Source organism: Meriones unguiculatus, chromosome 6 (assembly GCF_030254825.1).
Source record: "Meriones unguiculatus strain TT.TT164.6M chromosome 6, Bangor_MerUng_6.1, whole genome shotgun sequence".
In the NCBI taxonomy this organism is placed as follows: domain Eukaryota; kingdom Metazoa; phylum Chordata; class Mammalia; order Rodentia; family Muridae; genus Meriones; species Meriones unguiculatus.
In genome coordinates, this window is record NC_083354.1 from 68,958,437 (window position 1) to 68,986,120 (window position 27,684).

Genomic DNA, 27,684 nt, shown 5'->3' on the forward strand with positions numbered 1-27,684 from the left:
TATGGAGCCTGAGGTTCTAACTACATATTTGGAATAAGAAGGTCAGTTACTTCTTCAACTCTCTACCCATTTAAAGGCCTTGGAATCGGAGAGACATAATGATCTTTTGGGGGTGGGGAGGTGGAAGGCAGTGTGTTCCACTGTGCTGGGAAATGGAGAGGGGTTGCCTTTACTTTGAAAACTGCCTAAAATTGTTATTCCTGCCCCAGTTGCCACCCTTCATGTCAGTTCTAGGCATGATATGAACACAATCCATCACAGACTGGAAACAGTAGGAGACTTAAGGAAGACAGGAATCTTGGCTGGGATAAGCCAGGGACAGGAAGGGAAAGAAGGCATTTATTCCATAGCTCTGTGTTAGTCTTTCTCTGTACCCCCCTACCTGCTGCTTCTTTCTATGATCTACTCAGTTGTTAAATTAATCTGAACAACAACAACAAAAAAAGCCCAATTCGCCTCTGAAAGCCTCTGCCCTTCAGACTATCAAAGCAGATGCTGAGCCGGATGGGCAACTGTTGGGCAGGAGAACGGAATTTTAGGTAAGAACTGGGAAATAGTAAGTGCTGGAGAGGACAGGGTCTCCACAAGGAGAGCAACAGAACAAGAAAATTTGAACATAGGGAACTTCCCAGAGACTCATACTCCAACCAAGGACTATTCATGGAGATAACCCAGAACCCCTGCACAGATGTAGCCCAGGGCAGTTCAGAGTCCAATTGGGTTACATAGTAATGGGAAGAGGGACTGCCTCTGACATAATCTGATTGGCCTGCTCTTTGATCACCTCCCCCTGGGGGGGAGCAGCCTTACCAGGCCATAGTAGAGGACAATGCAGCCACTTTTGATGTGAACTGATGGACTAAGATCAGAAAGGAGAGGAGAACCTCCCCTATTAGTGGACTTGGGGAGTGGCATGCAAGCAGAGGGAGGAGGGAGGGTGGGATTGGGAGGAGAGGAGGGAGGGGCTTATGGGGGGATGCAGAATGAATAAAGTGTAATTGATGAAAAATTTAAGAAAAAAGGGAAAAAAATAATTTAAGAACCTTAAATGACTTTCAAAATTGGAGGAAAACATGGAGTTAGTCAATTGGCATGGAGCACGTCTTGCCCCTGGGGGCAATGGTCTCCTGAACCTACTCAGACCTCGGACACCACCACTGCTAGTTCTAGAACTGACGCAGGATGTTCCAACGAGGGGTTAAGGCTTCTCATAATATTTCCTATAAGCCCACACCTGTTTGTCTATATCCCCCATTTTTATTCATTATTAGCCAGATAGAGCCAAGTAATTGTGGTAATGATACTTGCTTTTTTGCCCAATGCTGGAATGCTAGTAAATTTAGGTATGCCCTGGTTACTCGCATGCCTCACTGGGTGCCTGTGCCCATTGATGCCCCTCACGCTATGACTCTCTTCAGACAGAAAAGGGATCTTGGAACTACAGCCACCATTGTTACTACCATCTCATTGGCGGCTGTTGGAGCTACCACCAGGGCATTAGCCATGAGTCATACTGGGCAGACTGCTCAGACCCTGAATAATCATTTAGCCAATGTAGCTCATGCCTTAGTTGTACATAAAGGAATTAATGCTCAACTAAAAGGAAGCTTGATGGTGTTCAATCAGAGGATTGACCTCTTGCAGGAGCAAATTGATACCCTATGGCAAATCGCTCAACCTGGCTGTCAATGAAAGTATGCTGGACTTTGTGTCACTAGCATACAACATGAGAATTTTTCCTGTGCTGCAAATCTGTCTAAACAATTGTCGAGCTATATTTTAGGTAATTGGACTGGAGAATTCGATACTACGATGGAGCAGCTGAGAGTGGCCATTGTCACAGTAAATTCTACCGGAGTGGACGCAGGACTAGCCACAGGATTATCAACATGGATTGCTGCAGCCATGAATCATCTGAAGGAATGGGCGGGCATGGGAGTGTTAGCAGGCCTTCTGGTGTTGGTCTCCTTGGTTTGCCTGTGGTATATATGCAAGATTAGAGTCTCACAACAGTGTGATGCAGCCATGATCATTCAGGCCTTTACAGCCATTGAAGCAGGACATTCTCCCCAAGCATGGTTGGATACCATAAAAAGCTAAAATGATACGCTCAGGATGCGAGGCTAAGCACTGCACTCAGGGTCAGCCGCTTTGGACCCAGAGAAGAGCATGTCTGATTGCATGCGGGTTGATGCCCCAGGTCCCGCCTCTGAGAAAAAGGTATCGGAAGGGTCTGATGCTCTTTGGGTGGATGACACCTAAATGAACATCTGTACAAAGTCCCAATTTATTTCTAATATCAGAGATCAGACCTCTACTCTTGCCTGATGCGTCTAAAACAAAAAGGGGGAACTGTAGAGAGCTGCGGAATGCTATGCCTTAAAGATGGAGCTGGTTTCCGCCTTCCACCTTCCCGATGGTGAGTGCTCTCTGTCACGAACAACTCCACATTTGGCTAAGGCCGAGGATCTGGCTTGCTTCCATGTATGTGGACCTATCTGCATTGCCCCTGTGGCACGCCTGGGTTGGCTACCCAGAGGCTATTTAAGCTGTGGGCTGGCTTTCCCCGGGGTCCGAGGATTGTTCAATGTTCCTGAACAAACTGCATTGAAAAAAAAAAAAAAAGCCCAATTCAGTGGATATTACCCATACAACTCAATAATAAACCAAAGCAAACAACTAATACACACTGAGTCTTAATGCACAATGAGTCTTAATTACTTACAATAATAATAACAATAATAATAATAATTATTATTATTATTATTTAGGGTCTCAAGAGCATTCTACTGGGGTTCAGTCTCAAAAATTCATGTAATCATTAGATTATAGTTACTAACATCCTCAGAGTGAAGAGCTGTAGAAACAGAAAACAGATCAACAATCACTGGAGTTAAAAGCTAGCACAGGGTATCAACAATTTCTCAGCACTGCTAGGACAGTCTGGACTCTGATTATCTGAGTACATGAAAACTGTACCATGCTAGCTTCTCTGAAAACAATAGGTATAAAAATGAAATGACAAAACTGGTAAAATCTAAATTAGGTCTCTATTTGAATTAACAGTATTTCAACAATATCCATTTCCTGATTTTAACAGTGCACCATGGTTACAGGGGTGCTGTGTTATCACTGGGTGTGGCTGGAGGGCGCGTTAACAGGAACTCTCTGTGCTAACAGTATCGGTACTTTTGAGTCTTAAACCATGTGTGTCCTCAATACTAAGTTCCTAAGTCCTTTCCCTGGCAGTTCACAATAAAGGACAACAAGTGACAAAGCGTCAAAATGATAACTCATTAACATGACTTTTTCACATGGCATTTTTGAATATCATATGAAATTAATATAAAGTAAAAAAAAAAAAAAGAAAAAAAAGACCTGGTATTGAAAAAAGAATCTGTGTTGTATCAGTATCTGGCAGAACACAAACTATGGACCGATAAAATAGAGATGACACCCCAACATGTCACATCACTGACATCTGGCTGGCTTTTCCTCTTTCCCTGTGATGTGTCATTCTTTTTCTATTATGCATGTTGTAAATTCTTCCCCACTTGAAGAGCAGCCGTACCGTGCACTGCTCTTGGGTGGAGCATGATCTTGAGACCATTTGAAAATGAATGAGGCAATTCCGCCATGAGTTTATAAAACTGTCAGGAGTCTGGATAAAACGGCCCTTCACTGCATGCTGTTAGAGCTCAGGGTGGAGGCCAGTCTTGGCCAAAGAACACCAGTAGAGCTTGTCTCTATGCCTGGAGTTTGGTAGTGCCACATACACTCTGCCTTCCTACGCATCCATTTGCTTGGCTGTGTTAGCAAATCAATCTGGGGCACTGGGATCAATCCCTAGCCCCCATTTAAAAAATCCACCTGTTTCAGGGTGTGGTGGTAATCTCTTTAATATCAGTCTTGGAAAGCCAGAAAAAAAGTCTACTTGCTGCCCTAGCTATCTACGTCTATCTGAAGAGGACCCGGAGAAGCTGTTGCTTGTGGCTCCGGCTATTGTTGCCATTGAGAACCCTGCTGATGTCAGCGTCACCTCCTCCAGGAACACTAACCAGCCAGCTGTGCTGAAGTTTGCTGCTGCCACTGGAGCCACTCCACCTGCTGGCCACTTCACACCTGGGACCTTCACCAACCAGATATAAGCAGCCTTCAGGGAGCCACAGCTTCTAGTGGTGACTGATCCCAGGGCTGACCACCAGCCCCTCACAGAGGCCTCTTATGTCAACCTGCGCACCATCGCTCTGTGCGACACAGATTCTCCTCTGTGCTATGTGCACATAGCTATCCCATGCAACAATAAGGCACCTCACTCCGTGGGTCTGATGTGGTGGGTGCTGGCCCGGGAAGTACTGCGCATGCGTGGCACTATCTCCCGTGAGCACCCACGGGAGGTTATGCCTGATCTTCTCTTCTACAGAGACCCAGAGGAGATTGAGAAGGTGGAGCAGGCTGCTGCTGCTGCTGCTGCTCTTTGGCCATGACCAACGGGGAATTCCAGGGCGAATGGGCTGCGCCAGCTCCTGAGTTCACTGCCGCTCAGCCAGAGGTGGCAGACTGGTCTGAGGGTGTGTATGTGCCCTCTGTGCCCATCCAGCAGCTCCCTACTGAAGACTGGAGCACCCAGCCAGCCACTGAGGACTGGTCAGCAGCTCCCACAGGGCAGGCCACCGAGTAAGTTAGAGCCACCACTGAGGGGTCCTGACCTCCTCTGTGGACACCTGAGCAAAGGGGAAAAGGTGGAAGGAAAATAAAGTTCCTAAAAGCTGAAAAAACAACAAAAAATGACCTTTGTACTTCTAGATACTATTACTTGAAGGAAACATGACACTTTGAAAAGTCATTCTCCTGTGACTTGAATACTTAAAGGCTTTAAGGAAGAAAACAGTTTTCACTCTGACTTGGTGACTGAAATGGGCACAGACTCTCCCCATCTTTGATGAGAAGAGGTCACATGTGGGATATACACAGTGTGACAGTGAATCTTCCTTGTCAGATAGGCTCATGTTTCCTGAGGTAGGTAGGTAGGAACATAGGGAGGAAGGGAGGGAGGGAGAGAAGAAGGGAGAGAGGGGACATGCACCCTAAACCCAGCAAGCAATAGCCCATGGGATGATGACCAAGAATGAATAAAAGAGCAGAAAAGAGACAGCAGATAAACACTGGCATCCATTTTCTCTGCTTCCTCATCTGCCCAGATGTGAGCAAGCAGCCTTGCACTCCTCAGGAAAGCCTTGGTTCCTAGCCTGCCTGTTCTGTGCTCCACGCACTAGTTAGTGCGGTTGGGTGTTAAATGACAATGACTACCAGTCACTAACGTCAATTACTTGTGACGTCACTACATAGCAATTAGAATAATAATTTAAAAACAGGGCACATGGTGGTTTAAATAGGTATGGCCCCATAGACTCACGTGTTCAAATGTTTGGCCCATAATGAGTGATACTAGTAGGAAGTGTGCCCTTGTTGGAGTAGGTGTGCCCTTGTTGGAGGAAGTGTGTCATTGTGGAGGTAGGCTTTGAGGTCTCTGCTCAGTGTGGCACCCAGTCCAGCACCATGTCTGATACACACTGCCGTGTTTCCCACCATGATAATGGACTAAACCTCTGAAGCTGTAAGCCAGCCCCAGCGAAATCTTTTCCTTTATAAGAGTTGTGGTGGTCATGGGGTCTCTTCACAGCAGTCAAACCCTAAGACACAGCATTAAAAACATTTACTAAGTAACTGAAGAAAAATTTTCACCAGGGCTAAAGCATGGGCATTGCATAACTGAAAGAGCATCATCATCTGGCAGTGTCCTCTCCCATCACCATGGCAATGAGGTTTGTTTTTTTTTTATCTTTGATATTACAATAATCTTATTAACCTACTGGCTTGGAGAACTTATTACTCTGAAGACATAAAATGTAGGCAGCATCTAAAAGATGCAAGTTGAATTTTAAGTTGGAGAACTTATGGTAGGAGCCCACACTTTCTTGTTTCTCTTATGGATTTTATACAGTCATTGAAATGTTGCTGATCAGGGCAGAAGGGCCGTGGGTGCTGGGGCACTCTAACTCACTCTAGCTCACAGCACTTACCCTGGGCAGCTCACAACAGCTTGTAAGTCCAGCTCCAGGGGAGCCACAGCCTCCTTCTGGCCTTTGCCGGTACCTGTGCACACGAGGCCCACAGACGCACAAGTAAAAATAAATCTTAAAATGCCACTGAATGATTTTACTTGAGTTTCTTACAGTATATAGACTGATCCTGCCAGATTAGTTTGTTGAAATCTTGAACAAGAACAAAGTATTATAGAATTCCATATAACTTTTAGGATAGAAATTCCTAATATTAAAAATATTTTAGATTTCCATATGACTTATAGGAAAGAAATCCCATAAAACTTTTAGAGTTAGCGTGTTAATTTCTATAAGGAATCCAGCTAGAGATGTCACAATGATTAAACTGAATTTGTAATCTGTAAATGAATTTTTGGACTACTGCCACCTGTACAATATTACCATCCAGTCCATGATCAGAATGATTTTTCTATATATTTATGACTCCAATTTCAGTAACTATTTTCAGTTACCAGAATATACATTTTTGTCAGTTTTTTTCCTAAGAATTTTATTGTTTTTGATGCTATTATGAATAAGAATGATTTTATAATTTAAATTCATTTTAGGTGGTTAAAATAATGGTCATACAATTAATTTTGATTCTATATCTATTAGATAATATCTTTCCAAAGACATACGGAAGGTCTCGTCAGAGAGGAATGAGCTAAGGTATGGTCCTATATTACTGCTGTCATGACAACACTGATACAGAGTGAGGACAGTGCTATGAGGACAGAAGCAGAGACTGGACAAGCCTAGACACTCAGACATGCCAAAAGACACTGGAAGCAAGCAGAGGCCAGGAGAGACACACACACTCCTGCACACCCCACTTTAATCACCCAGTGTGAGGGACTTCTTAATAGCAGCCCTGGGAAATCAAGATGCTGCTAGAATCATTTGTTGGCTTTAATAGTTTTATGGTAAAATACTGAGATTTTCTATAAATGAGATCATGTCATACCCCCACCTCCACATGCATGCCCTGAGCAATCTTGTCTCATTGTAAAGTTGCTACTTAATTTCATAAATGTTAACATTTTAATAAAGTCGATTTTATGAAATACCATGGTATCTATAACAGACTCAAAACCTCAAAACAAGAAAGAAGCATATGACCTAGGCTGCTTGTATTCTGCCACTTTACCTACTGTTTATACTCTGCTGTATAGCAGAGGGGTACCAGATAACCTACAGACATGAAAACATTCCTTCACAGAAGATGACTGATTCATTTTTTTAGCTATTCCAGTCCACGGTATAATTACATTATTAAAAGTGGTAACCAAAATAAATATATACCAAAGAAACTAATAAAAATTTATTAGTTAGTGCTCTGAAAACATACATATGAGTAACATTATAGTTATACAAAATATATTTAGGAATACACACATACACACATACACACACACACACACACACACACACACACACACACACACACTGAAAAGGAGGCCGTGAATTAGAGTAGTCTTGTTTTGGTTGAATGGTTGCTTAGTTGGTTTTCTATGTAGCCCTGGCTATCCTAGAACTCACTCTATAGACCAGGCTGGACTTAAACTCAGAGATCCCCTCTCCTCTGCCTCCAGTCAGGGATTAAAAGCATGCACCACCACCATCCAGCTGGATTCCATGAATTTGAAAGAGAGCAAGGAGGGGTGTATGGAAAGGGTCTAGAGGAGGAAAGCGACTGATGTCTGAGCTCCATCCCTCCACCCCCAACTCCCTAAACTCTCCTACCCTGAGCCCTGTTCTGGACTGGTATGCTCACCACCACTGCCAGGACCTTTTTCTCAGTTCTGCTCCAGAAGTCCATAGCATCTTTAACCATTTCCTTCTTCCTTTTCTTCTTCCTTTCTTTATCTCCAGGAAGCTGAGACTTTTTTCAGGTAAGTCAACCCACTTACCTGAAGACTTTCCCCCTCTTTCCTGAAAAGCCTTGACTAAAGAGCCATCCAGTCCACAGTGTTCTCTTTTCTCTTGTCTTCAACACACCATCCAGTCCCGTGGGCTCAGTTTCACCTCTCTCCCACACTGCTACTTCCCGAAGACCCTGCCCTGGTGATTGTTGAAAATCACATCCTTACCACGGCTGCTGAGGATGTTGGTGGGGAGACCTAAGAGTGACAGAACTAACTGGGTTCAAAGTGAGGGTCACAACCTGTAGATACAGGGGAAGGATTCTCTTTTCTGAGGAGAAGAGGAGTGGAAGAAGAGGACAGGAGGGTGGGACTGGGTGGAAAGGAGGGAGGGGGCTCTGACGGGGATGTAAAGTGAGTAAACAACGAATGAGGAAAAAGTTAAAAACAAAAAGAATCACAGACTGCCTCCAGATCTGCGGTGCCCAAACCTGCATGCTCACAGTAACCCCTGGGCCTCGTCTATGCTGTCTTAGAAACACTGGTCTAGGTGATGGAGTTTTTAAATTCCCTTTTGAATAAGAATAGCAACAGTGAGAGGTGGTAAGGCACACATACCAAACTCCAATGCACCAGTCCCTAAGCTCTAGCATTGGCTGTGACTCCAATACAGTGAGATGAAATCAGGAGTTATGTGATAACAGCAGGCACACAGAAGGCTAACAACAAAATCTAATCTGAGTAGTAGAGTCACCCAGATAAGTTTTAATGTCAAATGATCAATAAATGATAAATATTTTTTTCAGAATCAGTATGTCCCAAATATCACATACATACATAACATTCTTATGAAAAAAAATCACTATAATTTTTGTCCTTCAAATTTAACTGGGCATCTTTTGTCTAAACTCTACCTACTTTGCTGGAATATCTGGAGGGGGGGAGAGTGGTAAATAGAATGGAAGATAGCAGGCCGCTGTACTGCGTGGTGTAAGGCTGTTCCCGAGAGCTCCCACTAGCCTGTGTTCTAACTCGTCATGAATAGGATGTGTCAAAATATGAAGCCTTTCCCTCGGCCTCCCAAGAATGTCATAACAGGAATGGCAAGCAAGCTCTGAGGACGAGAGTCTCCATCACAAGAGCCCTTAAAGAAGAGCAAAGACAGGGGCCATGTCCCGGTGAATGAATAGCTAAAATGTTAAAGCCTTAAATCTACTCATCTTAATTCCGAAATCTTAAATTATTCGTTCTGACCAGAGAAACAAAATCAAGCTGCTGATGACCTGAGGCTTTTAACAGGTACACAGTCACTAGTCTCATTTGAGGTCAGAGAAAAAGATTTACAGTAATGGATCAAAAAGCCGAATCGCCAATGTGCTTAGTGCTCTTGGCCACATGCCTGGACTCAATTTTCGTGCATCTCAGAGGTGTGTCGTGAGGCTTGGTTGGAGGGCTGAGCTCACACTCACTAGCTGCTTGATTTTATCAATGACCTAGTTATTTAGCTTTTTCCAGCACAGCACAGAGACCAGGGATGAAGGAAGTACAGTTCAAATGGCAGCAGCGACAGCAAAGAGAGGGACACAGAGGCAACACAGATGCACCACAGCATCTGTACTCATTAACCAGGCTGCAGTCTTATTTGTGCATGTGTTTTGTATTGTGTTAACATTTCTGAAAACTAAAACTTAAAACTCAGCATGGTGATTATCGCTGGGAGGCAATTCTGACCTCTCCCACTAAGCCATACCCCACCTAGTCTAGTATTGTTTTGCTCATTTGTTACTAATTTTGCTTTTTAAAGACATTTAGAAATTACATAAATTACCATTGTTTTCCATATAAAACCTTAGTTCTAGCTCAAAGAGCTTTGGCTCTTACAGGGATGAGCTTACTTTAGTTAAAAAAATTAAATACCTCATTTAGCAAAAAATTTTCCATCTTTAAGTGACATGTTATGATTATTTATCTGATTCCAAGTAAACTAATAGTTAGCCCAGAAGGTCTGATGTTATGTGCTGATCTCCTCTGGTTTTTGAGAAGCATACTTCATCCCACCCAAACCCTTCCTTTCACTCAAATGCTGCTCAGGGAGATGAACCAGAAGTCACCAGCCCGGCATGCTCATAGGAGGTCAGAACGGCAAAACTGGGGTCCTGAATTAGTCTGAAACTGCTTAGGGGGCTCTGCAAGAGGAGCCATCACTGACTAGGAGCAGAGCCCATCAGAACCCTGAATTCTGGGAAGCTTCTGGCAACAAGCAGAGAAAGTAGCTAGCTCTCCCCCTCCACCCTCATCTGTGCAGAGCTACTCATCAATTCCAGCATGTCTTTAAGCACAGGAACAGGTACGACTCTGTGTGTGTGTGTGTGTGTGTGTGTGTTTTATTTTGAGGATGTGTTAAAATTTCCCATTTTAATTGTTTTTATGGAAGGGTGCTGGGCCACGAACCTGGTTGTTCAAGCATGCTTACACGGCTCTAGCGTGAGCTATATTCCTACCCTGTTCTTTTGTTTATGTTTTGTTTGGTTTGGTTTTTGTTTTTGAGACAGAGTCTATCTAGCCCAGGCTGCCTTTCAACTCTGATTCTCTTGTTTCCACCTCCAAATGCTTAGACTATGCTTAGGAAACGGAGTAGACGATGTCCACGCGAAGATACACCTGCCGTGGGATGGAGCACATTTCCCGTGCTGTGCCGTGGAATGCAGGACGCCCTCGTGGACCTACTGTGGGATAGAGGACATCCACAGTAGTGTGCAGCTGTTAGCACTTTCCTTCCTAAAACCTTTGCATCAATTGCACAGCACCACAAGGTGTGGCATGAAGCAGGTGTCTACTTCCTGTCCTGTGACAATGAATTCGCTCATTGGATGCTTTGCAGGCTACTTTGGACCAGGTCTTCTCTGGTGTCAGAAACATTTCTCCTTCGGAGAATGCAAAGGACCAGAGGACATATCAAGGACTTTAATAGCAATAGCTTAATCTTATTTTCTTGTTTGGCAATAATGAATCCAAATAAGATTTTGCTAGTATAGGTGCACAGGCTATACTTCATGAGCTAATAATTTTAAAATTCAATTAAGCTCAAGGGACAGCCAGGAAGCTAAATAGAGCCAGAGGGCACGTTCACAGCACAAATCAAAGCCCCACCAGACACTGAGGTAGACATGGACAATGAAAAGACCATCCCCCAGGTGACACAGAGCAGCTGTTGATCCCAAAATACAGTAAACACTTTAATGCTACAGCTCAAAATCTTAACGTTCAGAGCACACTGAGGTGCCCAATAATAAAAAAATTTGGAGTAAACTTAAAAGAGAAGAACAACCTCATTGTTCTTTATTATTGGCTTGTACATGCCAGGCTACCCAGCAACGGCAGGGCTTTACATGTTCCACCAACAATGGCTCAGTCTAGTGGGAAGCAAGCAAGCAAGCAAGCAAACAAACCTTGTGTATAGGCCTGGATTCATTCAATTTCCAATAACACACGTGCGCTCACATACATACACAGCCATACATATACAGCCATACACACATACACAGCCACATATACACAGCTGCACTTACACAAACACACACACACACACACACACACACACATTCACACAGCAACACTCTCACACACACAGTCACACACTCTCTTACACACACACAGACACATACACACACACACTCTCTCTCACACAGACACACACTCATACAGCCACACTCACACACATGTACACAGCCATACTCTCACACACACCACACACACACACACATGATGTTTGTTTGTGGTTTATTTATATGAGCTGAATTGTGTTGAAGATGAATATGAATTTGCTCTGATAAAGAAACAGAAGGATGCCAGAGAGGAAGGGGTATAACTCATGCCTCCCAACTCTGACCCCTGTCTCCAAAAAGAGCTCCATGGAACCTAACCGTTCTGCTGATTGTACAGCTCAAATGTTAGAAACAGTCACTGGACGTGAACAAAAGAGGATAGTTTTAGGGGAACCACAGTGAAGTGTGGAAGCAGCCTGTGCTGCTGGCTGTCCGTTCACCACAGGTCATCATCAGCCTCCTGTTTAGCCTTGCACTCTGACTGTTTCAGCTGCCTTTTCAGAATCCCACCTCTACCTCTCTGCCTCTGTCCTACCTCACAGACCAACCCTGCCACGGTGCTTTACCACTCCCCCTTCGTCTTCAGTCTCCATCACCTCCACCAGCCAGCCACCACTCCATGCTTATCATTCCTCTCCTTCAAATCTTTGCCTTTCGCTTCCAATCCCAACTCACCTTTCATACAATTAATGAACTCAGTTTTTCACATTCTCATGTGTTTTGCACGAGTTGTTGCATTAACCTCCCAAGTGATCTTCACACTTGCAGTAGAGACTGTCACAGTCATCACTTACCAGCGTTGGTGGTGTAGCTGATGTTTTGTTGACTGTTACACATAGACTGTTAACTTAAGACTTCCAGTCAGAGCTAGCATTCTTTTTTTTTTTAAATGTCTTCCACCAGTGCAGGGCTTTTTTCCCCACCCCTTTTAAGATTTATTTTATTTTATTTATTACATATACACGAGAAGAGGACACCAGACCTCATTACAGATGGTTATGAGCCACCATGAGGCTGCTGGGAATTGAACTCAGGACCTCTGGAAGAACAGCCAGTGCTCTTAACCTCTGAGCCATCTCTCTGGCACCAGAGCTAGAATTCTTACTCCTGACAAAGATATAGAAACTGAGGAACAGAATAGTTTAGCTTACTTGTAAATCATTATACATCAGTAAAGAAGGTTTTTCTATGTCTATCTGACTTTTTAAGTCTCTCATCGAATTCCCTTCTCACACTGCTGTTAGAGTGTGATCTAATAGCACTGTGCTTGCTTCAGGATACAATCAATCCCCTTTCTTGACATTAAGGTCTGTCACAATATGCCTACAGCTTAACTTCAGTCAGCTGCAAAACTGCTACTACCTCTCAGTCAAACAAAATTCCCAGTGATCTATCTCCTCATGGCGTCCATGCCCTTCCACAGCTACATTGTTTTCCCAGAGTGCTTCTCTTCTTAACTGTGCAGTGAGCTCTTTGTCATCCTTCAGAGCCTTTTAAATGTTACTTCCTCAGATGGGTTCTCCTAAGTTCTCAAAGGTGAATTCAGTGATCCTGTGTTCTGAGAGATGACCGCGTTGCACCCACTGACTGTCACGCCAAGGGTTCAGCGTACTAAAATTCACCTCATTACAAGTTGCACTGCAGAAAATGCTCCCAAATGGTAAAGATCGGAAAATGCTCCTCAAACTACTTCCCAGGGTACCTTGCCAAGCACCTCACTCATAGCTGGAGCTCAATTAATGCCTTTTGAGTGAAATGGCCTTGATACTTCCATTTTAAAAATTACTTTCCTGGGCTGGAGAGGTGGCCCAGTGGTGGAGAGCACTGGCTGCCCTTCCATAGCACCCATGTTTGGCTCTTAGCACCCTGAGTGGAACTTGTGCAGTTGCTGTGTGTCATGCCTTCAGTGGCCATATCTGAATGGGAGGATCCCATGCTTTCTTACCCATAGTCCAGCTCTTAAATTCTTTCTTCCTCCTCTTCTAAGATGTTTACTGATCCTTGGGAGGAGGGTGTTTCAATTCCTAACACCATTTATTTTTTATTTTCCAGTAGCCCGGTTCTTTGCCAATTACGCTTTTTAAAATTTGTCTTCTCAAAATTACCATTGCACATGAGACTTAGGTTTTGTAGTTAGTTTTCCTTGAAAAGGACAAGAAAGCACACACAGGGTGCTTAATCACAAATGATTCAATATTAGTTATCGCGCATATTTTGAGCTTTCCAACAATGTTGTACCAATCACTGCTGACCATGATAATGTTTTGATTCCTAAATACTTATTTTTGGAACCCTAAACAAGAGAGCAGTTGAGCTCATCACGGGACATTCTCTGCTCCACCAGGAGGGTCTAAGAAGTAAGCCTATGAGTGAGAAGCCAGCCCTCTGATGGAGAAGGGAAGGAAGGGCAGCCAGCAGGGTGCTTGTTCTGCATCAGGGCTGGAGCTGGGGAGGGCCTGCACCTGAAATGACCACAGCTCATTAGGGCTTTAGAACTCAAAGTGCTTCTTCATTAGCCTTAGGACGGGAACTAAGCCAGTCACCGCCCACAGAGCACCTCCAGCTGCATTTGCCCTGAGCCCCCGCTGTGGAAAGCAAGGATGGCTGATGTCTGAGAGGGGCAGAGAATCTAAGAGCTGTGGTCATGTCCCTAAAATTTTAATCTTGTTCCTCATGATTGTACAAAACCATTTACAGCCGCCAACAAATCTGTCTCCAGACTTCAGGGCTGGGTTCTGTCTTTGCTATAAACTAAGCATTCTTTTCAGAGAACCACTGCTACCCAGTAAAGGCCACTGACACTGCCACCTTAAATGCAACGGCACCTAACTCTTTGACGTTTCATTTGCAATAGAGAAATAACCTGTGGGCATTTTAACCCTCTCCAAAGACCCCAAAGCGAGACTGTGTAAAATGGGAATACCCTTCCTGCTAAAAGCTGCATTCTGCATTTCCTAGTTTGATAATTTCCTAGTTTCCTTCCACTAGACAATTCCTTGTCCTCTTCCAAACTAACCAATAAGCCACTCCTTGCTGAGTACCTCTGGACCAGCGCCCATCTCCTCTTCTCTGCTTTACTCAGGGTCCTGCTCCTTAAATGAGTTTGTCTTGTTTTTCTTCTGGCCTCAGACACTTGCTCTCTTGTCCTGGGAATCTGCAGACATATCTTTCTCCTTTCTAGACTCTATTTTCTTAGGATAGGCAAGCTAGCTGTCTGTCTGTCTGTCTGTCTATCTGTCTTTGTCTCTCTCCTATATTCCTGGTGGTGGCACTATGCATTGCATACTATAAATGCTTAATAAATTGACTTTAGCAACAGGGGGTTATTTGCCTTCAAAGGACACTATTTATTTCCCCAAGAAACAACTCAATAGATAATTAAATATTTACTCTTACTTCTTCCAGCCCAGTTAACAATGTTATCTGTGCACACAGACAAATGTACACACAGTATGCCCTAGTTACCCTAAGTCAATCTTTGGGCAAACACAGATAGACTCAACCCCACAAACAATTAAAACATAAACTGAGTCATACTTTGTTCCTGTTTTTCCTTGAGAAAATTGACATGATGCTTACTAGCAAATGAAAATTTATTTTGCAAATCCATATCCACAAAACGCCATCAAGTGTGGGTCATGTGTCTTTCTTTTCTGATTTTGATCCCATTGCTATGACTTAGTGTGGTAATTATATTACAAAGCCATTATCCGATGAAATGAAAATGGCAAAACAATTTAAATGGTTGTCTAAAGAGACACTGTTACAATGCAATTATGAGTGAAATTACAATGGCAAAATAATTGAAATGCAAGTCTGGAAGGCACAGTCATAAAACCACTAAAACGCTTCTGTTAGGGACTCACACCCTTGAGTGAAACCAAGTCCTCCTGAGGACACAGTATCAGTTCACTGAAGCTGGCAACATTCATGGACAGATGAAATAATCCAGGTTTCTCTTCTCCTGCAGTGTTATCTACACTTTTCAATACCACCTGTGCATGTGTCTCATCTTTGGTTGCTGTGGAATACTGATAAGGGACCCTATGCAGTGCTGTGGGTTCAGTACCATGAAGATAAAGGAAGAAGGCAAGCCTGGAACAGGCATTTCTGTAATGTCTCCAACATAAAAGCTAGTGTCAGAGCTTGAAAGGGGTTTCCTTCCAAACATAAGCCTGCAATGATTCAATAGGCATGTGGATACATTTCTAAGGCTCTGGCTTGAAACATTCCACTGACACATTCCTTTAGCAATGTCTTCAAAGTTCTTAGTCAACCAGGCTTACATTGATACACTTGCCCACCAAAGGAAAAGAAAATCAACAACAACAACAAAAAAAGTGTCAGATGTAAGAGATCTACTGAAATAATCAGCTTGCTAAATAAATAAATAAATAGCTAAACTTTCTCTCCTGAAGCATGGTGGTAACTGCATGTTGATGGTTGAGCACATACCTGAATCTATCAGCAAAAATGTGCAAATTGTTCCCCAAACTCCCACCCTGTGGCTTCTATAGATTCAGTCTTTTCACTACACAGCAGGATAAAAGCACCTACATCAAGAGGAGCTAATTTAAAACATAAAAAGCTTTAAAGGAATTAAACAATGTCAGTCCTTTTCTTGTGTGATTATCTCTTGTGCCACCAGAGAGAAAGTTGGGAAGCAACGTCTAATCATGCAAATTTCTTTGCATCAATGATTATGACATTATTTAATTAACCATATTTTAAAACAAAAATTTATATGCTCTTTGTTTCTCAAGCTTAGTTTAAAGACGCCTCCTGAAAATATGGACACTGGTATTCTAATTTATTTTATAGACTCTGAAGCATGTAAGGATTTTTCATCTCCACAAACATGTTCTTTATGGCACAATCTGTAAGAGGAATTTGAAGCTCCTTCTGCATTAGTAGTGTACCACGTAGCTGACAAAAACCCTTAAATTTTTGGTGTGTTTCTCCAACTACAGCTCCATAAGCATGAGACCTTTGGGTGCATAGAGAACTGGGTATAAAAATAAAATCTGATGTCTAGACACCTTACAGAAGACATATTTCAACACATACAATTGAATTATTAATAAGATTTGAAACAGATTTTAAAATCATACTAGAGAATGAAGTTTGTACAGCCTAAGCTGTACGTAGAAAGATACAAATCCTGAAAATGAATTTATAATCACCTATAGAAAATTCTATGTGTAAATCTAATTGGGGAAAGAGAAGCAAGCATTCTCGTAGATCATGAGGAAAAATATCAGTGTTCTAAAAATAAGTGACAGCATTAGACATGATATCTGAAATCAACATTTACCCATTTTATAAAATTTACCTCTATTTAGAAAAGTGTCCTCTGGGTTTCCTTTAAAAGACATTGGGATCAAACCCAGGGTCCTGCATGTCCTTGCCAAGTGCTCTAACACTGGGCTACACCCCCAGCTCTACCTTTGACGTCACCAATACAAATCTACCGTGCTAAGCTCCCATGTGACATATACTAATGTGTTGCTTCATCAAAGGCTGTGTCTGTAAGGGTGACCTAAAAACTGTATTGCTAGTGATGTCATAGCTATCGCTGTGTGCAGATTTTAGTTATAAAAGTGAAATTTGCATATCATGTAGTGATGCATTTCTTGCTAAACGGCACATGAGTTTCCCTAGAGTAAGTTAAAATACATTTTTCTAACTTAAAAATGCACCCAGTTAGGTTGTACTAATGGATATGTAAAACATGAAGAAATTATCAGAAAAGTTAGCTACAGAGCCCAAGTGTACAGGTGCTCACTCCACAATTATTCTGATTCTTTTGTATTTATAAGATTTTTTTTTTCATTAAAAATTGCTGGACAAATATAATGCTCTTGCTAAAAGTTCTTTGTTCTGCGCTGGTAAATAAAACATTTCAGAGTTGCCTGGCTGACATAAAGCACTCACCTAGCCATCCGGATCCTGAATTCGGTATGCACAGGTCTGTCTCCGCACTGGGTAACACAAAGCCTACCACAAACACCTCCACGCCATCGGCCATGAGAGCCATGCCCAGGACGAAGAACAGGGCCCACTGGAAGCGACCATGGCCACACTCTTGGATTATCAGTTCATACTGCTGGGCCAGCTCTTCCTCATCAGCCCTCCTCTCTGACTCCAGTGCTCTGCGGTCTTTGTCTCCTTTGGGCTGCCCTATAGGCACTGTGCTGTCCTTCCCTTGGCTCATGCTAGGGATGCCCTGGTACTCCCCTTCATAGATCTCATCCTCTTCATCATGACCCTCTGTGGCCTCACTCGAGCCTTCATCATCATTGGCCTCCCCACTGTAGGTTTCTCCAGCTGGGTAGTCGTCATCATCATCTTCATCCTGGAATCGACTGTAAGACCGCTGCGTGTACTCATCCTGGGCCCGGTCCACTGCCTGGTTCACCTTCCTCACGGTTTGCTTCTTCACCTCTTTGGCAATGTCCTTGGCACCCTTCATCAGTGAAGTCCTATCCTTGTAGGACTCTTCCATTTTGTCTCAGCTGATGGCCAAGGTACAGCAGGGAAGTGTCGGTGGAGTGCTCAGCGGCTGGGCTGTCCCAGCACCACCCGGCGCGCACGCGTGCTTCAGAACAGAGCTGTACAGGGACAGGGAGGGGAGAGACACGTTACTCACTTCCCTGTGCTTTCCGCCACCCGCTCCCGGGCTCTCCTTACACCCACACGGGAAGACACATCTCCTGCCTTGATGGTGCACATGCGAGCACTCTCTGCCACCACTCTGCTCCGCTCTGCTCAGCAGCTGGAGTAGCGGGCTGAGGCTGTTACTGTGGTTTCCGTGATAAAGAGCTTTGCTCGGGTAATGTTACCCAGGTGCTTGACTGAGAAGCTAACTACCTTGCAGGTTTTAAACCACAAGCGGCATGTCTCAAAAGGCTCCCCTGAGACGCAGGGACCATTAGTGCAGAGAGAGCAGAAAGATTTAAGACCCAGAGATGGTGGGTGACTGCAAGAAAACCATTTCCCAGTGGCAACAGGCCAGCTACACACATGGAATCACAGTGGTTGTGACAGCATGCACAAGGCCTGGGCAAGCTCCAGCTAGAAAACATCCCAGCACAGAGACAGGGGAGGTGGGAAGACACTGCCACGATAGCTGACGAGCTGTTGATGATCAACAGGTGCTGGGAGAAGCAGGCTCTGTTTTCCTCAAGGCTGATCCCCTGGCAGATCAACCACACTTCAGCAGTGTTCAGGCAGCACCAACTGGACTTAAACTAGATGAGTTCTTTTTTAAAAGAGGGAGGGGCACAAAGTTGAATGGGTGGGGAGGTGAGGGTGCATCTGGGAAAAGTTGAAGGATGTGGTTATATCAAAATACATTGTAAGAAATTCTTCAAGCATTAAGAAATACATTTTAAAAAGCGCTGTAAGGGGGACCTTGACTCAGGAGACACATATACACTGGGAAGGCGCGGTGGAGAAAGCCAGAAACTTCCCCCAAACTCCTTCCCTTGCACTCAGCCCCTCACTGTTCAGTTCTCAGACTGTCATTACTTTGCCAATTTGCGTTTTCCCCACCCCACATTCACCGTTGACAAAAGACAACAAAGACTCCCAAGACACCCCAAATGGGCACACGAGTTTCCCGTTCCCCAGCAGGTGTATCTGTAGGAAACTGACAGTCACAGAAGTAGAACAGGCTTTGTTCTTGGAGGCCTTCCTTTTCAGAGCCCACTTCCAGCCTGACGCAGAAAAAGGCAGTGTGACGCACGGGCCTTCACAGCTCCACCCTGAAAGTCCTCCAAGCTTTATCCATGCTGTCTCTGAATGTAGACACTGACAGACCCTTAATCTCATTGCACTTTGGAAGTGCTGTTACTTCCACAGGCAGGCCCTAGCTGTATGAGGTTGGTCACTGGGGGCTTGTCCTTGGGGACAATCTTGTACCAGGGTCCTCTCTTTCCTTCCAGCTTGCTATCTGCTTTCTGGCCCCCATGAGGTGAGTATTTCTTCTCTACCACACACATCTGCCTGATCACTGACTCACAAACAACAGAATCAGCTGGCTCTAGATTGCAACCTCTGGTGTGGAGGCAAAAGAAATCCTTCCTTTAAAATTCGCTTAGATACTTGTTACAGTGACGCAAAGTGAACTAATAAAAAAAAAATCACACTTGGACTGAAAGCAGTAGTTCTCAGAGTGACTCAGGAGAGATGGCCAATAGCAAGGCTATTGGTTGCAGGTAGCATCTCTCTGTTTGTAAATGAGTTACAGAGGTAGTGCATGCTGGGCGCCCTGCCCTGCCTGATTCACTAAAAACCAATAAGCTAGGGCTATCAATGGCTCAGCAGTAGAAACTCTCTCTGCAGAAGCAAAGGACTGGTGTTCAGATCCCAGGGACCCATGTGAATGCTGGCAGCATGCCTGTAACCCCGGTCTCCAAAGGTGGGCAAGAGAGCATCCCTAGATAATGAGCTGGCTACACAAATGAGCTGCAGTGGCCAGTTCTGGAAATCCTGATTTCATTAATGTCAAATTCTGTCTTAAAAACAGTGTAAACTTCAAGTCATTCAATCCTCTGCAAAGCACACAATTACCACCCTTGTCTCACGGCGAAGGAGTCCCGTTGGATGGAAAGTATCTTTGGAGACTGTGGCAGTCTTGAGCCCGTGCCTACATTCCTGCCCTCTGGGTCACCGCACCTTATTTAACACCGTGTTTTCTTTAGAAAGACAGCCACCATATTTGGTCACTTGCATGAACAAGCAAGACTGCACTTGGGAATTACTGTCCATTTAAAGGCATCATTGATGAAAGACGCCATCAGCAACTCCAACACCTTAACTCCAACACCTTTCCTTCAAAGTGCACAACATAATTTAGAGGAGAGGTGGTGAAACACTTTTAGTACTGGGAGGAAAAGTACAGAACAGGTGGGAGCACTCACCCACACCCCGGTGGGAGCGTTGAGTGTGGCGGCTGAGATTAAGGCACAAGCCTTGTTCTCAGACCCACCTGAGGCTGAGCCCCAGCTTTTCTGACAAATCCCGCGGCCTGGACCTGTTAGTCCCTCTACACTTCAGTATTCTTATCTGACAGGTGGGGACTACCATGTTATTTTATTGGATTGAAAGAACCCGAAAAAAACACAGGGCTGTACATAAAAGGCTTCATACATACTTGGCATAGTCCTCACCAAACTAAGCATTCGTATGTTCACAGTGTGTGTGTGTGTGGTATGTGTATGCATGTATCTGGGGTGCATGTATGTGTGTGTGTATGTGTTTGTGTGTTTATTGTGTGTATGTGTGTGTGTGTATGTGTGTGTGTGTATGTGTTTGTGTGTTTATTGTGTGTATGTGTGTATGTGTGGTGTAGGTATATTGTGTATATGTATGTATACGTGTATGTATGTGTGTGGTTTGTGTGTGTGTGGGTTTGATTAAGAGATCCTGTTTCAAAGAATATGAAAGACCCATCAAGGAAGATCTCCAACATCAACCTCAGGCTCCCACATGCACAGGAAAATACATGCATATATGCATGTTACTGAAAGGAACAAGTTAGCTTTACATCTTTCTTTATGAATTTTATACCCCATGTTAAACTAAGTTCTCTCAGTACTTTTCCAGAAAGCAGAAGGACATGGACAAAAGGAAGAAGCGGGCAGACTGAGACAAGACCCATGCGTCCACCCTGTAGTAAAAGAGTGACCAGACTGATAACTGAGAGATAACATTGCCTAGCAACGATGGCCTGAGTAAACCTCGTGCATTTGCGTCAATAAGGTCTCCAAGAGTTTCCTTCAGTTGTCTCTCGGGCAATCAGGCTCCTGCTGGGCCTAACAGTTACCACACACACAACGAATACACATGTACATATACATATACAAACAGTATTTTAAAGTTGCTTCACACAAGTTCCCACCACACACGGCCCACGTGCATGAACACACACACACACACACACACACACACACACACACACACAGAGGTTCTATTTCTCCACAGAGCCCCTACCTTCAGTCTTTCCCTCTCTTTTATCCCTCTCCATCACTACCATAAACATTCTTGGGATGTTCTTCCTTCCTAAAACTTGTGCGTGTTTTTCAGATGCTGGGATAGCGCATCTTTCTGATTTGTGCTTTACATAGATTTAAAAACACTGCGCACCCACTGCATACTGGTACCCATAACAACATCTAGTTGATTTTCTACCCAGTGACTGTAAGGACAGACTGGGTGACACAGCAAGCCCTGTCTCAAAGGAGACAAAACCAAGTCAGGCAGTACCACTCCAGAGCACATCCACTTAAGCACCATAACAACGACCTTTTAGTAAAACTGTGAGCCTGTGGTGTAAATGAATCTGTGGTAAAGGACAGCACACACCAGTAGGCTGGGAATCATCTAGACTTTTTGCAAATGCCTGGTATGCAGGGATTATACAGAGGGGCTTATTATGAAAGAAACTTAGTTCCCAGAGGCAGAGAGAATCAATGAATGGAGAGCTGTTATTAAAAGCATAAAGAATGGGCCAGGTATGGTGGCCCACACCTGTAATCCCAGCACTCAGGAGGCAGAGGCAGAAGGATCTCTGTGAGTCTGAGGCCAGCCTGGTCTTCTAAAAGAGTCCAGGACAACCAAGGCTACACATAGAAACATTCTCTCGAAAAACAAAAACAAAACAAATAGAAAAAGAATAAAGAGCTTCCATTTTTACAAAATGAAGGGTTATGAAAAAAGATGGTGGTGATGGTTGTAGAATATTATGAATATACAGTTAAAGATATTTAAGTGGAAATTTTTAGGTTTGGTTTATTTTATCACAATGAAATATTGGAGAAAGGAATTTAAATATATTTTATCAAGTCTGAGAATTTTATAGTATATATTTTGATCAGACTCACTCTACATTTTTTCCCTTAACTCTTTCTAAATTCACCCTCTACTTCATGTCCTTTAAAAAAAGAAGGAAGATATTAGCTCATAGCAGGCATCCTGGGAAAATAATTTAAAATTATTTCAAATTATATACAAGCAATCTTTGTGTGTGTTTCTCCATTTCTCTTCCTGTCTCTCAGTCTCTCTCTGTCTGTCTTGTGAATAGACACACACACATACAAAGAGAGAAACAAAGAGACAGAGAGAGACAAAGAGAGGCAGAGGGAGAGACAGAGAGATTCATCCCAACAGCAATTTTACTCTGAACACTTAGACTGCGCAGGAGTAAGAGCACGGCACTAGTCAGATCACACTACACGTGTGTGCCGAAGCCCTGCTCAGACCACTGTAACGTCTGTAACTCCTGCAGTGTGAAGTTTCCTACGTGCTGGGTCAGTGGCTGTCTCAAGCCATAAAAGGACTTCCCCTTGTTTAGTAAGTTTCGGCTGTCAGCGTACCTTTTAGAGTAGTAGTTCCCAGAGCATCCCCTGAGGATCTCTGGAAACTCCCAAGGTCATTTAAGGAAGCTCGAGGTTCCATAACAACAGAAAGCTGTTGTTTCATTTCACCCTCACAAGCCCATGAGTGGGTAGTGGCTTTTCTCAGGAGCTGCCTGATGAGCAGTAACATCACAGCTCTGTTAACTGACTGGATATCCTTGCAGATTTTTGTGATAAAGAGAAACATTCTCAGGTTCAGTTTCTAATATTTTATCAATAGATAGAAACACAAAATGAAAGTTCCTTTATCCTTAGTAAGCTTTAAAAGTGAAAGCAGATCTTTAAAAAAAAAAATAGAACTACTCCTACAGATTCATTTCAGCTTAGGATGCTGCAATTGTGAAGCTAACTGTGGGTTTTCTGGATTTTCGTTGTTTTTTAAACAGGGCTTTGTGATTTTTCTCTGCTATAGCTCCAAAGAGGTGACAAACTGCTAAACTAGTTTGCCTATCATTCGCTGTCAATGCTTCTGGATTCCCAGATGTGCACAGATGCTGTAAGGCTGGGGCTTCCATCTTGACTGGGTGGTATTGTCTAACGTAGCAGGAAGGGGTGGTCAGTGTGTTCCCCCCTCCCAGCTTGTCTGTGAAACACCACTAGTCATAACTTGCAGCACAATCTCGGTCCCCATGCTACCTTTGTCTTCCTTTCCATTTCTATTCTCTGAGGATTCTTTTGTCTTTCGGGGATCAGTTGTTTATAATTTAAATGATATTTGAAATATTACTCAGGGCATGGACTAGGGTATAGGGTTGGGGAGAGTGGAAATGCACTCAGTCCACTGTCTTGGTCCAAGGGTGGACGCTTCTATAACTAGCTTTAATACTGCAATTTTCTCTTGCTTTTAAATAGCATCCTACCACTTTAATTTACATTGGGCTATAATTCATCTGACCTGACCCCTGCCATTGGACAATTAGGCTGTTTTACTTTCTTATTATTTTAATCTTAGCAATGTGTGCTGAGAATTCCTGAGGTCAAAAGGAAAACCCAAATTTGATAATTTTAGAGTCAGTGTATTGTCATACAGGAAGGTTAAAAAACATGCCCTATTTCCCTGTGTTCTCACCTATATCAGAAATTGGTGGCTGAGAGGAATAAAAGGCATGTTGTATCATTTTAAGTTGCATTTGACTTCCGGAAAAATCAAACATTTCTCATGAAAATGTTCATCCTGTGCCATTCTCATTTTAGGTGGACAGTAAGTTTAGTGATTGCTTCCAAAAAGATATGTCCTTGTTTTAGTCACCAGACTATAAAAAATATTACCTCAGCTGTAAAAAAAAAATTAGATAATTGTACTGAAATATTGAGATGAAACCTCCCTGGATTATGTGGTTATGACACAGATCCAGGGACAACTGTCCTTGTGAGAGATGACAGAAAATACACGAAAGGGAAGCAACAGAGACTACAGCAACAGCCAGCAGCTGAGGGATCCTAGGCCTACCAACCCTGGAGAAAAGGAAGGGAAAATCTGTGTGAGACTGTGGCTTTGCTGGCACCATCACGCCAGGGTTCTGGCCTCTAGAACAGAGAGAGGCCACCACGCCAGGGTTCTGGCCTCTAGAACAGAGAGGGGACAAATTCAGCACTCAGTTTGCAGCGCTTTGGTAAGCAGACACAAGACACTAGCACAGTCTTTTGCTTATCGAATTTTAAGAGGACAGGAACCTCAGTATGTGCTACAAATATTTTTCTCAGATGGTCTTATCTACAATGAAGTTTTGCCATAATGTACTTAACTAGGTTCTTTGTTCGTGTTTTCTGCCTTGTTAGCAAATTTTTGAAGGCCCCGTTGAGCTGCTAAAATATGCATCTGTAAGAGAATTAGTTTCTGTTTAATTGTTTAATGTTTATTTCTGTAACTTATTCTGTATATTGTGTGAGGTAGGGCTAGCTACCAACTATTTCAGAAACAGTTATTAGTATATCTCTCTGACAAGGAATGAAGTTCTTACATGGGTTAATGTCTCTTCAGACTTGTGTTCTGCTTCAAAGATGCTCTTCTACTGCTAGCCTTACTCATTTGACTTTCAGCCTCTTTGCTGTATTTTATACCAGTTCATGTTCCCTTCATGACTCATCCTTTTCAAGTATATTTTTATTGTTTTCATCTGTTTTCTCTTCCAAATCAACTTTAGAGTTGCTTAGCCATTTCTTCAAAGAATTTTCAATTAATTTTACACTAGATTTACAAATCAACTCACTCAGTACATGATAAGTATATCATGTAAGCCTTCCTTAATGCTACTCAGTGATGTTTATATAGTTCTTTATTTTGCCAGTTGTTTAATGAACAATTGGTTCATTAAAGGTATGTACATACATACATACATATATGCACACATACATATAAAACATTTTTATGTTGATTTGTAATTTGCTTACTGGTCTCTCAGACCACAGCATATACTCTGGCCACAAGCTCTTTTTGCTCTTGTCAAATGCATCAGAGGGTCTGGAAGCAGTCTCCTGCAGAACGTCAGCATCAGTGGGGGCACCCATCACAGAGCAGGGCTGCAAAGACTGAGTCAGACTCACTAGAGGACACTCAAGGAAGGGAAGCCTGAGAACAGGTCGCCTTTGCTGAGCTCCTGGACACCCACGCTCTTCTCTGGCACCATGTTCATTCACAGACACTGCTCAGCGTGAGGAGGGCAAGCAGACCCAGGGCACCCTCAGTTGAGCCTAAGAAGAGTTCAGCAGTCCTAGATTCTGTCTCCAAGTCATCACTAGCACCCTATAACCCTTTGGGAAGATCAGATGCTCGAGGAGAATTCATATAATCTGCGTTACAAAGAACACTCAGCTGAAAGAAAGAAAAAAAGCAACACATGCAATTCCTCGTTTTAAGTAGCAGAGAAGCAGTCATTTCCATTAAAGACCAATGGCATTCTGTCATTCTGTCCCCAGCAATAAGAGACTGCCAGATTTGAAGAGGGTCATCTGTGAATGAGCCTCTTACCCTGGGACTTGAGAACCATGTGAGAAAAAAATGGTTCCCCAAAATGGGCAAAGCCAGGGGCTGAATTCCTTTCAGGAATCCTGGTCTGGAAGACATGTAGCTGGGCTGGGGAAGACAGTAGTCTTCCCTTTGTGACTCCCATTTATTTCCACACTGATTAAAAGAGCGTTCACACACTGCTTATTAAGAACCTCTGACATACCAGGCCTTACCTTAGGAGCTGAAAATCAGAGCCTCAACAAGACACACTAAGTCCCTGATTGCACAGCAACAGTCATCACAATGAAGCAGAGGAACACAATTTCATGCAGCAGTGAGTCCTACAAATAAAAACAAGGCATGGTGGGGACTCAGTACAGCACTGCTCCATGAAACATTCCATACTGATGTCCTAGAGCTGTGTTGTCCAGAACAGAAAAGGAACACTATGAACCACAATGATTACACACAGCTTGTGACTGCCCAAAGGGTCATGCAGGGCAGCCTGGCAGAAGAGTGGTCCAGAGAGTGCTGGTTGGAAGATGAGCTTGACTATGAGCTGACTACAGCCAGGACGTAAGTCATGCTGTTACTCAGACACAGAACAGCGTGCAAGAGCGAGGGCTCTTGGGTAGAGAAAGACAGGGTAGGTGGGTAGCTAAATAAGTCAGGGGGAGAGAAGTAAGAAAAGTGAGTAGGGACAACTCATTAGGGGCATTTGGAGGTCATGGAAGGAGGCTTGTGTTTCAGTCTGAGATGAGAAATGCATCAGCTAATTCTCCATTGCTGCAACAAAATACCATAATCCATCTACACACACACACACACACACACACACACACACACACACAAAAAGAAATTTGTTTAGCATAGAGTTTCAGAGGCTGAAAGCCCAAGATCACACAACTCCATTTGTTCTACCTCTGGCAAGGGTGCCCTTAATCCACATCACAACACAGCAGACAAGCAGGGAGGAAATGGCTGCATGCAAAAGAAGTCCATGGTAAGTCAGTAAGCCAAAGACCAGGGAGGAGCCAGGCTTGGTCTTCTCATGATAACCCACTGTTGTGAGTGTAACTCCCTCCGTCAGACCAACATTAACTCTCTAAGGGCAGTCCCACAGTGATGTAATTCCTTCCACACTCCAACATCTCCTGACCAGCACTCTGGGATCAAGCTCTTAAACCATGAACCCTGAGGGGATGAACCACATTTAAGCCTTGCTAGGAAGTGACAGGATCTAGAGGAATTCAGCTCAGTGATGCAAAAAAGGGTTTCCTTTAGAGCTAGGTTCACCCAGTCATTGGAGATGGTGTCTCTGTCCCTTGATCCCATTAGCTCTGCCCTTTAACATTTGTAGACATGTTTATTGTGACTACAACCATACTATAATGAATCAATGACTTACAACTGTCTAACAACCTTAGAAGCAGGCTAGAGGCAGGAGGACGGTTAGATGAAAAGCCAAAGCGAAATTCAGCTGTGCCTGGTAGCTGCTCCGTAGGTACCGTGACAAAATCAGGGTCATTTATTCTCTCTGTTTGTGGTGAAATAAATGGAAGTAGAAGAAAAAGAAATCAACACCATCTTTAGATTAGGTATTTCTACCCTGTATGTCTAAAGGTTGCTCTAAAGCCAGTCAAATGCTCATTTGAGGACTTACTTTGATCTGAAGAGGGAAAACTAAAGGCAGTCATTCCTGCCATGTATTTCCTCAGCACAACAGGTGCACAGCTGCTACAA

At 43.5% G+C, this 27,684-nt stretch overlaps 1 protein-coding gene and 1 pseudogene across 2 annotated transcripts in view; one reads left to right on the forward strand and one right to left on the reverse strand.

Annotated features, from left to right (window-relative positions):
* The window catches only part of Sv2c (synaptic vesicle glycoprotein 2C), a 190,317-nt gene that overhangs the window by 127,563 nt on the left and 35,070 nt on the right, over positions 1-27,684 (reverse strand). The window contains exons 1-2 of one of the 2 annotated variants that reach the window (XM_060385594.1): positions 26,175-26,197; positions 17,509-18,185 (exon numbers count right to left, since the gene is read on the reverse strand). In XM_060385594.1, coding sequence (XP_060241577.1) covers positions 17,509-18,079 — 571 coding nt within the window. In that variant the 5' untranslated portion in view covers positions 18,080-18,185; positions 26,175-26,197. Of the gene's footprint in view, positions 1-17,508; positions 18,186-26,174; positions 26,198-27,684 lie in introns of those variants that run through there. The other variant, XM_060385593.1, reaches the window with a different exon arrangement.
* Positions 3,107-4,681, forward strand: LOC132654789 (small ribosomal subunit protein uS2-like; annotated as a pseudogene).